At 43.4% G+C, this 15531-nt stretch overlaps 1 protein-coding gene across 1 annotated transcript; it reads left to right on the plus strand.

Moving 5' to 3' along the window:
* The first annotated feature begins 474 nt into the window (after positions 1 to 474).
* On the plus strand, positions 475 to 1677 carry LOC136518883 (probable WRKY transcription factor 51). Its single transcript, XM_066512579.1, has 2 exons — positions 475 to 1039; positions 1204 to 1677. The coding sequence occupies exons 1-2, from the start codon at positions 504 to 506 to the stop codon at positions 1403 to 1405; spliced, it is 738 nt and encodes a 245-aa protein (XP_066368676.1). The 5' UTR covers positions 475 to 503; the 3' UTR covers positions 1406 to 1677.
* The last annotated feature ends 13854 nt before the right edge of the window (positions 1678 to 15531 follow it).

Raw genomic sequence — 15531 nt, forward strand, 5'->3', positions numbered from 1 at the left:
GACGCATCTCGCATGCGGGACGTCCGGGCACCAGGATAAACGTTGTAATATTTGTGTTTTATCGCCTAGTTCCATTTACCCATTTATCTTCTCGATAAGTACGTATATTTGAACACCGCACGACGTTCTCCAATTCGCAAACGTGGACTATGGGTCTCCGAAGAGGTAAAGTAAAATATTCCGGTGGACGGGCAGTTGAGCTGCACCCGTGCCAGTGGTTGAGCTGTGGTCGTTGCTGCTGGCTCTCTCACTGCCCTTCTGCTGCTCCTCCGATCTGGTCGCTTCCAACGTCTGCGCGCCCAACGCTTCTCACCTTCCGGCGCCTTCCCTCTCACAGAGTCACAGGCACCCACCCGCCAGTCACAGCTACCACGCAGCTGCACGGTGCACCCACCTGTTGTGACCTATATATCCCGCGGCGCAGCTCACTTATCACGTGACCTCGCCGCCGGCGTGCTGTTCCCGTACGGACACCCCGCGAACTAGCCGCGCTCTGTCCGTCGATGGAAAACTCGCCGCTCCTTGGAGGCATCCGCCAGCAACCAAACACTCAGCTGGCTACGGCTACGTGCCTTGCCCCGCTGCCGCCGGCCGTAGCCGCGCCACAGCCGGAGCCGGAGCAGCATGCTTGCATCGATTCCACGACGTCCCTCGTCCCGGCGGGCGCGGCGATGAGTTGCCCGCCGGCTGCCGTGGACTGGGCATCGCTGCTTCTCCCGCGCGCGCCGGGGTCGTCGTTGCACGTCGTGACGCGGCCGCCGGCGCAGCAGCAGGCAGCGGCGGGCGCGAGCGAAGTCGAGAGTGGTGGTAGTAGCGCTGTGACTGTGGCCGGGAGCAGTGCTTGTGCGACGGCGGCCGGAGAGGGAGATAATAATAAGGTCGGAAAAGCAGGGAAGAAGGGCGGCGGCGGGAGGGGGAAGAAGAGGGCGAGCCGGCCACGGTTCGCGTTCCAGACACGGAGCGACAACGACGTTCTCGACGACGGCTACCGGTGGAGGAAGTACGGGCAGAAGGCCGTCAAGAACAGCGCATTTCCAAGGTCTCTTTGTTTGTTCTGTCTCGCTCCATTGCGCATGCATGTCTAATGCTAGCTTTCGATTAAATAATTTGCTGTACGTGATGATTGCACTGCATTGGCGCTGCTTAAGAAAACTTGAAGGTCGATCGATGCATGGAAATAATGCAAAATGTGTGTGCATGCAGGAGCTACTACCGGTGCACGCACCACACGTGCGACGTGAAGAAGCAGGTGCAGCGGCTGGCCAAGGACACGAGCATCGTAGTGACCACGTACGAGGGCGTGCACAACCACCCGTGCGAAAAGCTCATGGAGGCACTCAGCCCCATCCTCAAGCAGCTCCAGCTCCTCTCGCAGCTCCAGTCTTGCACTAATCAACTCCTCTGAATATTCATCTGATCTGAAACACACAGCCTTAGCCTGGCCATCAGCGTGAGCTAATGCGAATTTACTTCGTCTAAGTGTACAAAACAAACTGTTAATCGATCGGCATTGGTAACGTAAGGAACTAGTACCTCCCTAAATTACACAGTAAGTATATATGTGTAGCTGATCTTATATAGATGCAGATCTGTACGTGATTCATGCATATACGAGAAACGTTTGTGGTAGGTACTAATGAAACAACAGAAATAATGTATGTGCGCGGATCAGCGTCCTTTGTAATCAAGTTGTAATTTACTTGCGCAATTTAATCTCTCCGGCTATTGATAACCTTTTATTGGAAGTTCTAGGATGATGTCAAGATGACAGATGATTATATCGTTGAAGATATATATGTGATGAAGATTGGTCCCTTGGACTCACTTTGTAGACAGCAAACACCAATCCACGAGAACAAAATTAAAAAAAGAACCCCACCAATCCACGAGGCTTTTTTATATTATTTTAAGAGTAAAATATATAAGCTGTTTAAATTTGCTTCAAGGTAGAATGTAGCTCCTTGAACTCTCAAACTATATTCTCGGGTCTTCAAACCGGTTTTATGGTGTCATTAAATTCCTAAACTAAAAAAATGTCATTTTTAAGATCTTGAACTTGTTACTTGTTATCTATGTCCAAACGGGTCTTGACATGGTTTCTGCCGCAAATCCCCTATGCCTTATTTCTTGACTAGTTGGTCTTGCAAGGGTATAGAGGCATAGAGCCCATATGTTGGCATCTGGCGCTATCTCTGTGCTCCCCCTTCCCCTCTTTTGTTTGTGCTCCAATTCAGTGTGATACACTGTCACCATTGATATACTAACTCCTATCTCTTCTTCATCTTCCATCTTGAACCTAGGCCATGATGTCCTTAGTATAGATAGGGACTGTTGGCTAGCTTTATGGCACTTTCGTTGTCAAACAAGAGTGGGATTTTAGTGAAGTGACATCCAAAATCTTGAAGGGTTTGCCTCATCCAAAGTAGTTGAGTACAACCCAACTTTTTTGTTTTTCAGCCTTTTTTTAAAGATTTTCACAAATACGCCCCTAGCAATATCCTTTTAAAAAATAGACCCTAAACTCGGCGTCGTGACAATTGGCGCCGAGCTTACACGTCTCGGCGCCAATTGCTTTGGCGTCGAGGTCTAGGGTCATTTTCTACGTGGCTGCTTGCGTGGCGCGGACGTGGCATGAGCTCGGCGCCGATTACTACGGCATCGAGCTATGGAAATTAATAAATTTTAATTTTTACCATGACTTGGATATTGAGAAATGTGGTAACTCTAGATTTTTTATAGTGACTTGTTGTTTGATCACTTAAAACTGTTTTCTAGATTGTAGTTCTATTTAGTCAGGCAAATTTTTTATCTTAAGTATTTCTAGATTGTTTTAAGTGATCAAACAACAAGTCACTGTAAAAACTCTAGTGTTAACCATATTTCTCAATATCCAACCTGTACAACATCCATGAGTTCTTTTCTGCCATCTCGTGTCTCAACCATCTGGAGTCCTTGTCAGTGCAACTCGATAAGAACACGGATGGTCTGTTTCCTTCTCTGGATGACACAATTGCTCGGCCGCCAATAACCCTCAGTTATTGCTTTAAGCTGCATGGGCATATACGCACACTACCATCGTACAGCTAGATCAAGGAGTTTGTCAACATCCAAAACTTGGACCTTGAGGTAACCTTACAGGAACAACATGATATGCAGCCTAGATCATTTAGTACATCGTACCAATGGGCCCATGAAACGTCTCTGTATCAAGCCAGTTCAAGATGATGCGCTCCGTATAGGCATTAATGATGAGCGAAAGTTCGCTGGGTTACGACTTGAGGTCCTTGAAATTGTTTGCACCACAAACTTACGGTCAACTATTGGAAATATACTAGGTGTTCATATACTGAGGGTTGAGTGCTCTAGTGCCTCTCTGCATCTTTCTGGGCTGCAAGGGATTCGGTACCTCAAGGAAGTGTGGCTTAAGGGCTCCTGCAGCGACGAACTCAAAGAAGACTTGCAGCGCCAACTTGCCTAGCGTAAAGGTAAATATAAACCTGTCCTCAAGGTCCTTCGGCCACCCCTGCTGTGACATGATATCCTCGCCAACCAGGAGGCCTCTCAACGTTTTCCAATAAAAAATAAATATTTCTCGGCTTCGTGCTTTAATTTGTGGGTTTTCTTTCTACAGATATCCGCAAATTGGTCTGTTTGTTGCTATGCTTTATATTTTTAATAATCTATCTCTATCTACTCAGTAAGTAGTTGGAGATGTTCAACTCTTAGTGTGTATTATATCTATGTTCAACTCTTAGATGTTCAACTCATGGATGTTGTCTAGGTTGGATATTGAGAAATATGGCTAACACTAGAGTTTTTATAGTGACTTGCTGTTTGATCACTTAAAACAATCGAGAAATACTTAAGATAACAAATTTGCCTGACCAAATGGAACTACAGCATGTCCGGGTGACACAGTACAGAGCTCGGCTCTTGCAATACGGCAGGGCGATGCATGGCTCGGCTCTATGCGTCTATTGCATTGCTAACCGAAGATGCATCGGTGCATGCAATGAACCGTATGTGCATGTGTAGGCATGCAAGCATGGATGCACCACACCTCACCTGTAAGTACGTCATGACCTATAAGCACGTGGAAATATGGCTAAGTCTAGAATTTATGACCGTGGCTAAGTCTGATTTTTTACCGTGGCTAAGTCCAAACTTGACGAGACTTGTTTTGTTGTCATCTCCTCAGAGAGTATTCAAACTCGTAGTACGGTATCAAATTGAGTTGCTATACAAATTTGGAAGATAAAATGTCGCAAACATGTCAATTCACTACCGGTGATAAGGGAATTAGAAAGACTTAGAGGGGCCAAAACAGCGTTACAATTAGGCCATGTTAAAGACTGATATTGGTTTAGGTCCAAAAGCAAAGTTTGTTGTACTCAACTCAAACTACAACTTTTATTAAAGGTCAAACTTCATATCTAGAAAAGAAACTATAGTTTTACCCTGGTCAAAACAACATCATGAAAAAGGAGTTAACTATTGATCAAACACTTAGAAGCATTTTTAGGCTAGTTCATGAACATAAACCCTAGATTATTTTTTATCTTAAGTATTTCTAGATTGTTTTAAGTAATCAAACAACAAGTCACTGTAAAAAATCTAGAGTTAGCCACATTTCTCAATATCCAAGTCATGGTAAAAAATAAAATTGATCAATTTCCATAGCTCGGCGCCGTAGTAATTGGCGCCGAGCTCATGCCACGTCCGCACCACGCAAGTAGCCATGTCAACAACACGCAGAAAATGACCCTAGACTTCAGCGCCAAAGCAATTGGCGCCGAGACGTGTAAGCTCGGCGCCAATTGTCACGGCACCGAGGTCAGGGTCTATTTTTTGAAATGATACTGCTAGGGGCGTATTTGTGAAAATATTTCAAAAAAAGGGCTGAAAACAAAAAATTCAGGAGCACAACATGCACCGGCTGCAACATACTCGGCCTCGGCGGTGGAAATGGCTACACAATTTTGGTTTTTAGAACTCTAAGACACTAGGGACCGTTCAAGGAATTGACATGTCTCCGAAGTGCTTTTTCGATCTACTTTGCAACCGGCATAATCAGAATCTGAATACCCAAGTAGATCAAACCTAGAGCCCTTAGGATACCACAAGCCAAGGTTAGGAGTGTGTACTAAATATCTCAAGATTCTCTTAACGGCCACTAAGTGACACTCTTTCGGGTTAGCTTAAAATCTAGCACACATGCACACACTAAGCATAATATCGGGCCTAGATGCGCATAAATAAAGTAGAGAGCCGATCATAGAGCGATATACCTTAGTATCCACGGCTTTTCCTTCATCATTGAGATCTAGATGTCCATTGGTTGGCATGGGAATTTTGATAGGCTTGACATTCACCATGTCAAACTTCTTGAGCATATCATGGGTGTACTTTGTTTGGCTAATGAAAGTTCCATCCTTCACTTGCTTGATTTGAAATCCAAGGAAAAACTTCAATTCACCCATCATGGACATCTCAAATCTCTGGGTCATGATCCTACTAAATTCCTCACAAAAAGAATGATTAGTACTACCAAATATTATGTCATCGACATATATTTGGTGCACAAATATATCTTTGCCAACTTTATGAGTGAAAAGGGTAGGATCGGCTTTGCCTATTTCAAAGCCTTGTTTAAGCAAGAATTCCTTAAGACATTCATGCTATGCTCTTGGTGCTTGCTTAAGCCCATAGAGTGCCTTTTGGAGTTTGTAGACATGGTTGGGAAACTTGTGATCTTTAAAGCCCGATGGTTGCTCAACATAGACAAGTTCTTGAATAGGGCCATTGAGAAATGCACTCTTCACATCCATTTGATATAGCTTGAAGTTGTGATGAGCGGCATAGGCTAGAAACATTTGAATTACTTCAAGTCTTGCCATCGATGCATATGTTTCTTCAAAGTCCAAGCCCTCTACTTGAGTGAAACCTTGAGCAACCAACCATGCCTTGTTCCTTGTCACCACTCCATTCTCATCTTGCTTGTTGCAGAAGATCTACTTGGTGCCAATGACATTGGTATTGGGTCGTTCCATCAAAGTCCAACACTTGGTTTCTTTCGAAGTTATTGAGCTCTTCTTGCATCGCCATCACCTAATCTGGGTCTCCAAGTGCTTGTTCTACCTTAAGAGGCTCCAAAGAGGAAACAAACGAGTAATATTGACAAAAGTTTGTTAAATGTGAACGAGTTGTTACCCCCTTTCTAAGACTCCCAAGGATGTTATCAATGGGATAATCCTGTTGTATTGTTTGCCTTAGCCTTGGATGCTCAATGGCCTCTTGTTCATCTTCTAGATCTTCATCATCATCTTGCTCAAATATGGGTTGTAGGTTTTGTCCATGAGCTAGAGTCAAATCAGCTACTGTGGACTATGTAGGTGCGGCACTGCCGCCCTCAAGTGTGGCACTACTGTGCTCTAGAGTTGCAGTAGATGTTTGTTGCAGTGTAGCATCAGGTACGTCAGCGAAAATAGGTGCAGCAACAACTTGAGGAACCTCCACTTCAGTGACTTCTTCTTCTTGTGGTCTAATATCACCAATAGCCAATTGCTTGATTGCTTCACATGGTGGATCCTCCTTTCCTACAATACTTGAATCAACTTGCTCCACTTGAGAGCCATTAAATTCATCAAATGTCACGTCTATTGCAATCTCAACTCTCCCGAAGGTTTTATTGAAGACATGGTAGGCATGCTCATTTGATCCATAACCAAGAAAAAACCTTCATCAACTTTAGGTGCAAACTTAGAGGTTTTGGGTTTCTTGTTAAGTATGAAACATTTGCACCCAAACACTCTAAAGTAAGACACCTTAGGCTTGTTACCGGTTAGATGCTCATATGAAGTTTTCTTCAACTTCTTGTGTAGGTAGAGGCGGTTGATGGCATGGCAAGTGGTGTTGATGGCATCACACCAAAAGATGTCCAGTGTCTTGTACTCATCTAGCATTGTCCTTGCCATGTCAATGAGTGTACGGTTCTTCCTCTTTACTACACCATTTTGTTGAGGGGTGTATGGAGTTGAAAACTCATGCTTGATGCCCTCTTCATCAAGAAACTCCTCAACTAGAGTATTCTTGAATTTGGCCCCATTGTCACTTCTCACTTTTTTGATGAGAAGACTGAACTCCTTTTGAGCTCTTCTAACAAATATCTTCACCTTCTGTTGAACTTAGCACTTGTCATGCAAGAAAAATATCCAAGTGAAATAGGGATATTCATCAACAATAACAAGGCCATATTTGTTACCCTCGTTACTTAGGTAGGTGACCGGTCCAAAGAGATCCATATGTATTAGCTCCAATGGTTGCTTGGTGGTCATGATGCTCTTTGGTGGGTGAGGTGCTCCAACTTGCTTTTCGTCCTATCAAGCGCTACAAATCCTATATTTATCAAAGTGAACATTTGTTAATCTAAGGATGTGTTTATCTTTTAGAAGTTTGGCCAAGTTTCTCATCCCAACATAGGCTAGTCGGCGATGTCAAAGCCAACCCATGCTAGATTTTGCCACTAAACAAGTCTCAAGTTTAGCTTTACTTTTGTTAAAATCTACTAAGTAATGCTTGTTCTTGAATTGACCCGTAAAGACAATAGAGGAATCCTCCCTTCTAAAGACTTCCACACCCTTATCCGAAAAGAGACAATTGCAGCCCATCTCACACAATTAAGAAATGGACAATAAATTGTAACTCAATGAATCAACATGTAATACATTTGTAATTGAATGCTCAAGGGTTATAGCAACTTTACCGAGACCAATCACATCCCCCTTTGAATTGTCTCCAAAGACAATATTTTCATTTGAGTACGTCATCGGGGAATATGATGAGAACATACTCCTTTCTCTGGTCATATGATTTGTACATCCACTATCAAGCACCCAACTTGATCCACTAGAGGAGTATGCCTACAAAATAAGTTTAGTTGCTAGATTTAGGTTTCCAATTTGACTTGGGGCCTTGCATGTTAGTCACAAGAATCTTAGGAACCCAAATAGAAGTATTTCTATATATGTTGGTTTCCTTTCCAACATATTTTGCAACCACTTTCCCACTGTTGTTCCTCAAAACATAACATGATGTCAAGCTCTATCGAGGTGCATAAGTCTTCGGTTGATAGGCATACTTACTCTTGGTGACCCACACTGATTCCTTAGGCTTCTAGAAAACATGTTTCTCCTGGTACACCTTCTTCTTGGGCTTAGTTTGATTAGGAACAGAATTGGTAGCCTTCCTATTTTTGTGAGGCGCGGCACTGCCACCCTTCACTATGGCACTGCCGCTCTAGGACACTGCACTGCTGAAAGCATCTAGGCCCCTAGTTGGATTTCGGTGATTAATGTCAATACAAGATTACTATGACTAACGTGTGTTTTGCAGAGGCAATTAAGTTAGGTCATGGTAATGGAGATCGATTGGGCAATCGAGGTTGTCATGCCCCTACGATGGAAATCGTTTCGGTTTTCAAAGGATGAACGACAAGGTTAAGGATAACTAGTTCTAAGTGTCGATTGGAGTTGGAGAGACACTTAGAGTAGTTTAGGACTTTGTTTTTCCTTTGGCCGTACTATGAAGGGGGGTATGAACGAGTAGCTTGACCTAGTTGAGTCTAGTGAGTTAGGTGTGGTGCACACTTGTTAAAACTAGCTCTAGGTAGCTCCTATGAATGCCTAAGATCCTTTGGAGCAAACTTCATTCACATATGTTCGAAAGTTGGAAGTGAATGGAGGGTCAAACACTGACCGGACGCTGGCTCCGGTGCGACCGGACGCTGGCCGCAGGGTCCGGTCAGTTCGTTTGACTGAGGTGGTTAAGTCTGTTGTGACCGGACGCTGGAGGGTCGTGTGACCGGACGCTGAGGGCTAGCGTCCGGTCGACTCCAGTAAGGGTCCAAACTTGGGAAAGTGCGACCGGACGCGTCCGGTCAGTGCGACCGAACCCTGAGCGTTCAGCGTCCGGTCGAGTCCAGTAAGGTTCCAGTAAGGGTTTTATACGACCGGACGCGTCCGGTCAGTGCTGACTGGACCCTGCCAGCGTCCGGTCGACTCTTTAAATACTGGTTCGCGGGTAGAACTGACCGGAGCGTCCGGTCATCACGACCGGAGCGTCCGGTCATCCCGCAGAAGCTCATAACGGATAGTTTTTCAGGCTGCCTTATAAATAGAAGCTCCACTCGTGAGTGGAGTATCTTTTGCTCATTCCAACAGCTGAGAAACACGTTTGTGAGTGCCAAGAAGAGCAAGGTCCTAGTGAGGTGTTTGTGATTTGAGAATCCAAGAGAGTAGCCTCACTAGCAAATCAAGAGTAGCAAAGTGTGCATCCATCTTCTCATTAGGCTTCGCGTGGTCAAGTGAGAGTTCGTGCTTGTTACTCTTGGTGATCGCCATCACCTAGACGGCTTGGTGGTGATTGGGAGTTTGGTGTTCACCCGGCGGAGCTTGTGGGTGACCCAACTCAAGTTGTGAGCGGCTTTGGGTGATTCGCCGCGACGGAGTGTCGAAGAATCAACCCGTAAAGAGCACTTGATCCTTGCGCGGATCAAGGGGGAGCTACACCCTTGCGCGGGTGCTCCAACGAGGACTAGTGGAGAGTGGCGACTCTTCGATACCTCGGCAAAACATCGCCGCGTTCCTTCTCTCTCCCTATTTACTTTGAGCACTTACTTTGAGTATTTACTTTGAGCAATTCAATACTTGTTTTACATCCATAGAATTGCTTGCTTGAGTAAGGTTGGAACATAGGTGGTGAGTTCGTTGTGCATTAGTTTGATAGAAACACTTTTCTAGGCACAAGGGGTTAATTGGGCTATCCGTAGGATTTGTTTATTGCAAGAGAATTTCGAATTAGCCCAATTCACCCCCCCTCTTGGGCATCTTGATCCTTTCAATTGGTATCAGAGCCTCGTGCTCACGTTTTTAAGCTTAATCACTTAGAGCAAGATGTCTCACGGGGATGGACCTCCTCCTATCTTTGAGGGAGATGATTTTCCATATTGGAAAATCCGCATGGAGGCATACTTAGAAGCTCTAGATGTTGGAATTCTTAGAGCCGCCTCTCAAGGGTTTCCCGCACCTAGGAATGCCGCACAACTTCAAGGCGATGAAGTGAATTATGAAAAATGGAATGCAAAGGCCCGCAACACCATTTTTAGAGGCCTTTGCAAAGAGGTGTTCAATCGTGTAAGGAACCACAAAGACGCCCATGCTCTATGGTCGGACGTTTGTGCGCTCCATGAGGGAACTAAGAGTGAGCGTGAGGAACGCTATCATCTTGTGATTAAAAAGCTAAATTCTTTTGAGATGTTTCCCAAAGAAAGTGCTAATGAGATGTACTCTCGATTAAATGTTCTTGTAGAGGAAGTCAATGGGCTTGGACTAACTCAAATGTCACCATCCGATGTTGTGAGAAAAATCTTGAGTGTCCTCCCCATTGATAAATATGGGCACATTGTGACCGTGCTACATCAAGGTGATCTTTCCACCGCTACACCGACACAAATCTTGGGAAAGATCAATGCTCATGAGATGTACATGCACATAACACCACAAGATGGCTCATCCTCTACAAAGAAGAAAGAGAAGGACTTAGCATTCAAAGCTAGCCAAGACAAGGGCAAAGCAAAACTTGAGTATGAGAGCTCAAGTGATGAAGATGAAGAAGAAAGTCTTGCCCTCATGGTGAAGAAGACCACCAAGATGCTAAAAAGGCTAAATAAGAGTGGCATCAAGTTTGATGGCAAGAAGAAGAAGTTCTTCACAAGCTCAAGAAGAAAGCCAATCTCCGAGATGGATTGCTACAATTGTGGCGAACTTGGCCATCTAGCTCATCAATGCACAAAGCCCAAGAAAGACAAGTTCAAGAACAAGGGCAAGAAAGATGATTCAAGTGATGAAGATGAAAAGAAGAAGAACAAGCCATACAAGAAGAGAGATGGCAAAAAGAGGGACTTCTACAAGAAGAAGAAGAGTGGCAAGGCCTACATTGTCGGTGATTGGCTCACGGACATTGATTCATCAAGTGGATCATCCGATGATGAGAGTGACGATGAAAAGGTGGCCGCCATTGCTATTGATCTTGCATCTTCACCGCCACCATCGCCATCATCCTCTACACACCTATGCCTTATGGCCAAAGGTGAACGTAAGGTAACTAAGAGTGATGATAGTAGTGATGATGAACATGCTAGTGATGATGATAGTGATAGCGATGATGATGACTCACCTACATATGATGATCTTGTCAAAATACTAAGAAAATATACTAAGATCATTAGAAAGAGTAGAGCCACAAATGAAAAACTTGATGCTAAAAATGATTCACTCTTAGCTAAGTGTGATACATTAGAAAAGGCTAATGATGAGCTCAAAGAAACAAATAATTCTATATCATCCAAACTCAAGGAGCTCAAATCCTCTAAGAAAGAGCTTAAAGATAAAAATGATAAACTTGAGTGGGTGCACAATGAGCTTGTCACTAGTCACCATAAGCTAAAAGATGAATATACAACTCTAAAGATCAATTATGATACCCTTATTATTGCACAAGAATTCTTACCAAATGAGCCACATGATGCTACTAACCATGTTGTTAAGATTGATATAGCTACCTCATGTGATGATTTAATTGTTGAAAGCATTGAGCATGGATCTAGTAGCAAGGGCAAGCAAGTGGTTGAGTGCAATGACTATGATGAGTTTGTCAAGCTCAAGAGTGACAATGAGAAGCTCATGAAAGATCTTGAAGAGATGAAAAGTCACAACACCATTGTGCTAGAAACTCTTGATCATGACAAAGAGGTGATCCTTGAGAATGAGAAGCTAAAAGAAGAAATCAAGAAACTCAAGGAGGAGAAGAACAATGATATTCTCAAGGAAGAAAATAAGAAGCTCAAGATGGAGAAAGAGCATCTCAAGGTGGGATTGAGCAAGTTTGCTAGAGGCAAGCATCTCCAAAGTGAGCTACTCATGAATACCGTCATGAAGATGGATAGAAGTGGTATTGGATATATGGCAAGTGTAGAGAAGAAGAAGGCTCAAGCTCAACACCAACAATCAAAGCCAAAGCCAAAGCCAAAGAGATGTTTTGAGTGTGGACAAGAAGGCCACTTTGCTCATGAGTGTCAAACTCCACCACCACAACCCTTGCCCAAGCATGCTAGACCCTTTGCTTTCAATGCTCACTACATGCTTAGAAAAGATTCGAGTGGAAAGATGAAAGTCATGTTCTTAGGTCCCCCCAACAAGAGTAGGCCTAAGAAAATTTGGGTGGCTAAGTCACTTGTTGAGAAGGTGAAGGGCCCTCAACAAGCTTGGATCCCTAAAGCTTGAATCTCTTGTGTGTAGGTGAACTACAAGACCGGTGGAAGTCATTGGGTTATTGATAGTGGTTGCACTCAACACATGACCGGTGATCCACGTATGTTCACCTCACTAGATGAAGAGGTAGATGGACAAGAGAAAATAACATTTGGAGATAATTCAAAGGGCAAGGTCAAAGGATTGGGCAAAGTGGCAATATCAAATGATCATTCCATCTCCAATGTACTCTATGTTGCTTCATTGAGCTTCAACTTGCTATCCGTTGGGCAATTGTGTGATCTTGGCTTTCAATGCTTATTCACCGAGAAGGAGGTTGTTGTATCCAAGGTAGATGACAATCAAGTGATATTCAATGGATTTAGATACAACAACTTATATCTAGTTGACTTCACCTCCGAAGATGCAAACTTGAAGACTTGCCTATTCACCAAAACAACACTTGGGTGGCTATGGCATAGAAGACTTGCTCATGTTGGGATGAGCTCACTCAAGAAGCTTATGAAGAATGATTTGGTGAGAGGGTTGAAGGATGTGAAATTTGAGAAGGACAAGCTTTGTAGTGCATGTCAAGCCGGAAAGCAAGTTGCAAACACTCATCCAACCAAAGCCTTCATGTCAACCACAAGAGTGCTAGAACTTCTACACATGGATTTATTTGGACCAACAACATACAAGAGTTTGGGAGGAAATCTCTATTGTCTTGTGATTGTGGATGACTATTCAAGATATACATGGGTGTTCTTCCTTCATGACAAATCCGAAGTTGCATCTTGTGTCAAGAAGTTTGCCAAGAGAGCTCAAAATGAATTTGAAGTAAAGCTCAAGAAGATAAGAAGTGACAATGGCAAAGAATTTGACAACACAAACATAGAAGCTTATTGTGATGAAGTTGGAATCAAACATGAAGTCTCCGCAACCTATACTCCTCAACAAAATGGTGTAGTTGAGAGGAAGAACCGGACTTTGATCACTCTTGCAAGGACAATGCTAGATGAGTACAACACCCCCGAAGCTCTATGGGCGGAAGCAATCAACACCGCATGTTATGCATCCAACCGCCTATTTCTTCAAAAATTCCTTGTCAAGACACCATATGAGTTGCTCAATGGGAAGAAGCCGGACGTCTCCTTTTTTAGGGTGTTTGGTTGTAAGTGCTACATCTACAAGAAGCGGCAACACCTAGGGAAGTTTCAAAGGCGTTGTGATATAGGTTTTCTTGTTGGTTACTCATTGAAGTCCAAAGCATATAGAGTATTTAATCATGCCACCGGCTTGGTTGAAGAAACATATGATGTGGAATTTGATGAATCTAACGGCTCCCAAGGAGCACATGAGAATCTTGATGATGTAGGTGATGAACCATTGAGGGAGGCTATGAAAAATATTCCGGTGGGAGACATCAAGCCAAAAGATGATGAAGATGATGTACAAGTCATTAATCAACCCTCTTCATCAAATGTACCACAAGATGGTGAAAAAGTAGGGAGAGTAGAAAATGAAGATACTCATATCTCCCATGAGCAAATGGTGGTACAAGCACAAGATGTTGATGCTCCACAACCTCCTCCTCAAGTGGTCATTAGAAGAAATACACCTCTCCTACAAGATCATCCACAAGATCTCATCATAGGGAGTCCAACAAAGGGGGTGATGACTCGATCTCAAAAACTTACTTCATTTATTGCTCATCACTCTTTTGTCTCTTGCTATGAGCCTACCAAGGTAGAAGATGCTCTTAAAGATCTGGATTGGATCAATGCCATGCATGAAGAGTTGAACAACTTCACTCGCAATGAAGTTTGGAATCTTGAAGAGCGACCAAAAGGTGCAAGAGTCATTGGAACGAAGTGGGTGTTCCGCAACAAGCAAGATGATCAAGGTGTTGTTGTGAGGAACAAGGCAAGACTAGTTGCAAAGGGGTTCTCTCAAGTTGAAGGTTTAGATTTTGGAGAAACCTTTGCACCGGTTGCAAGATTAGAAGCCATCCGTATCCTTCTTGCATATGCATCACACCATGAAATGAAACTATATCAAATGGATGTGAAAAGTGCATTCTTAAATGGCTTTATTAATGAACTAGTCTATGTTGATCAACCTCCCGGGTTTGAAGACCCTAGATATCCTAATCATGTTTATAGGTTGTCCAAGGCACTATATGGGCTTAAGCAAGCCCCAAGAGCTTGGTATGAGCGCCTTCGGAACTTCCTTATTGAGAAGGGCTTCACCATTGGGAAGGTCGACACCACACTATTCACCAAGAAGCTTGATGGGCATATCTTCATTTGTCAAGTATATGTTGATGATATCATCTTTGGATCATCAAATGAAGACTCATGCAAAGAATTTGGTGAATTGATGTCTAAGGAGTTCGAGATGTCAATGATTGGTGAGCTTACATTCTTTCTTGGTTTTCAAGTCAAGCAAATGAAAGAAGGCATCTTCATCTCTCAAGAGAAATACACAAAAGATCTTCTCAAGAGATTCAAGATGGATGAATGTAAGCCAATCAAGACTCCAATGCCTACAAATGGACATCTCAACCTAGATGAGGGAGGTAACTCGGTTGATCAAACTCTCTACCGTTCTATGATTGGTAGCTTGTTATATTTAACCGCATCTAGGCCCGACATCATGTTTAGTGTGTGTATGTGTGCTAGATTTCAAGCTAGTCCTAAGGAAACACATTTAATTGCCGTAAAAAGAATCCTTAGGTATCTTAAGCACACACCAAGCATTGGCCTTTGGTATCCCAAAGGAGCTTTATTTGAATTAATTGGCTATTCCGATTCGGATTACGCCGGATGCAAAGTTGATAGAAAGAGCACATCCGGAGGGTGCCATTTGCTTGGTAGATCACTTGTGTCTTGGTCCTCCAAGAAACAAAATAGTGTGGCTTTGTCCACCGCCGAAGCGGAATACATTGCCGCGGGTGCTTGTTGTGCACAAATATTATACATGAAACAAACTTTACTAGACTATGGAGTAGTTCTAGTGAAAGTACCTCTTTTGTGCGACAATGAAAGTGCGGTAAAACTTGCAAATAATCCGGTTCAACACTCTCGCACCAAGCATATAGATATCTGCCATCACTTTCTAAGAGATCATGTAGCTAAAAGTGATATATCACTAGAAGGTGTAAGATCCGAAGATCAATTAGCGGATATCTTCACTAAACCGCTAGATGAAGCTACATTTTGTAGAT

Source organism: Miscanthus floridulus, chromosome 17 (assembly GCF_019320115.1).
Source record: "Miscanthus floridulus cultivar M001 chromosome 17, ASM1932011v1, whole genome shotgun sequence".
In the NCBI taxonomy this organism is placed as follows: Eukaryota; Viridiplantae; Streptophyta; class Magnoliopsida; order Poales; family Poaceae; genus Miscanthus; species Miscanthus floridulus.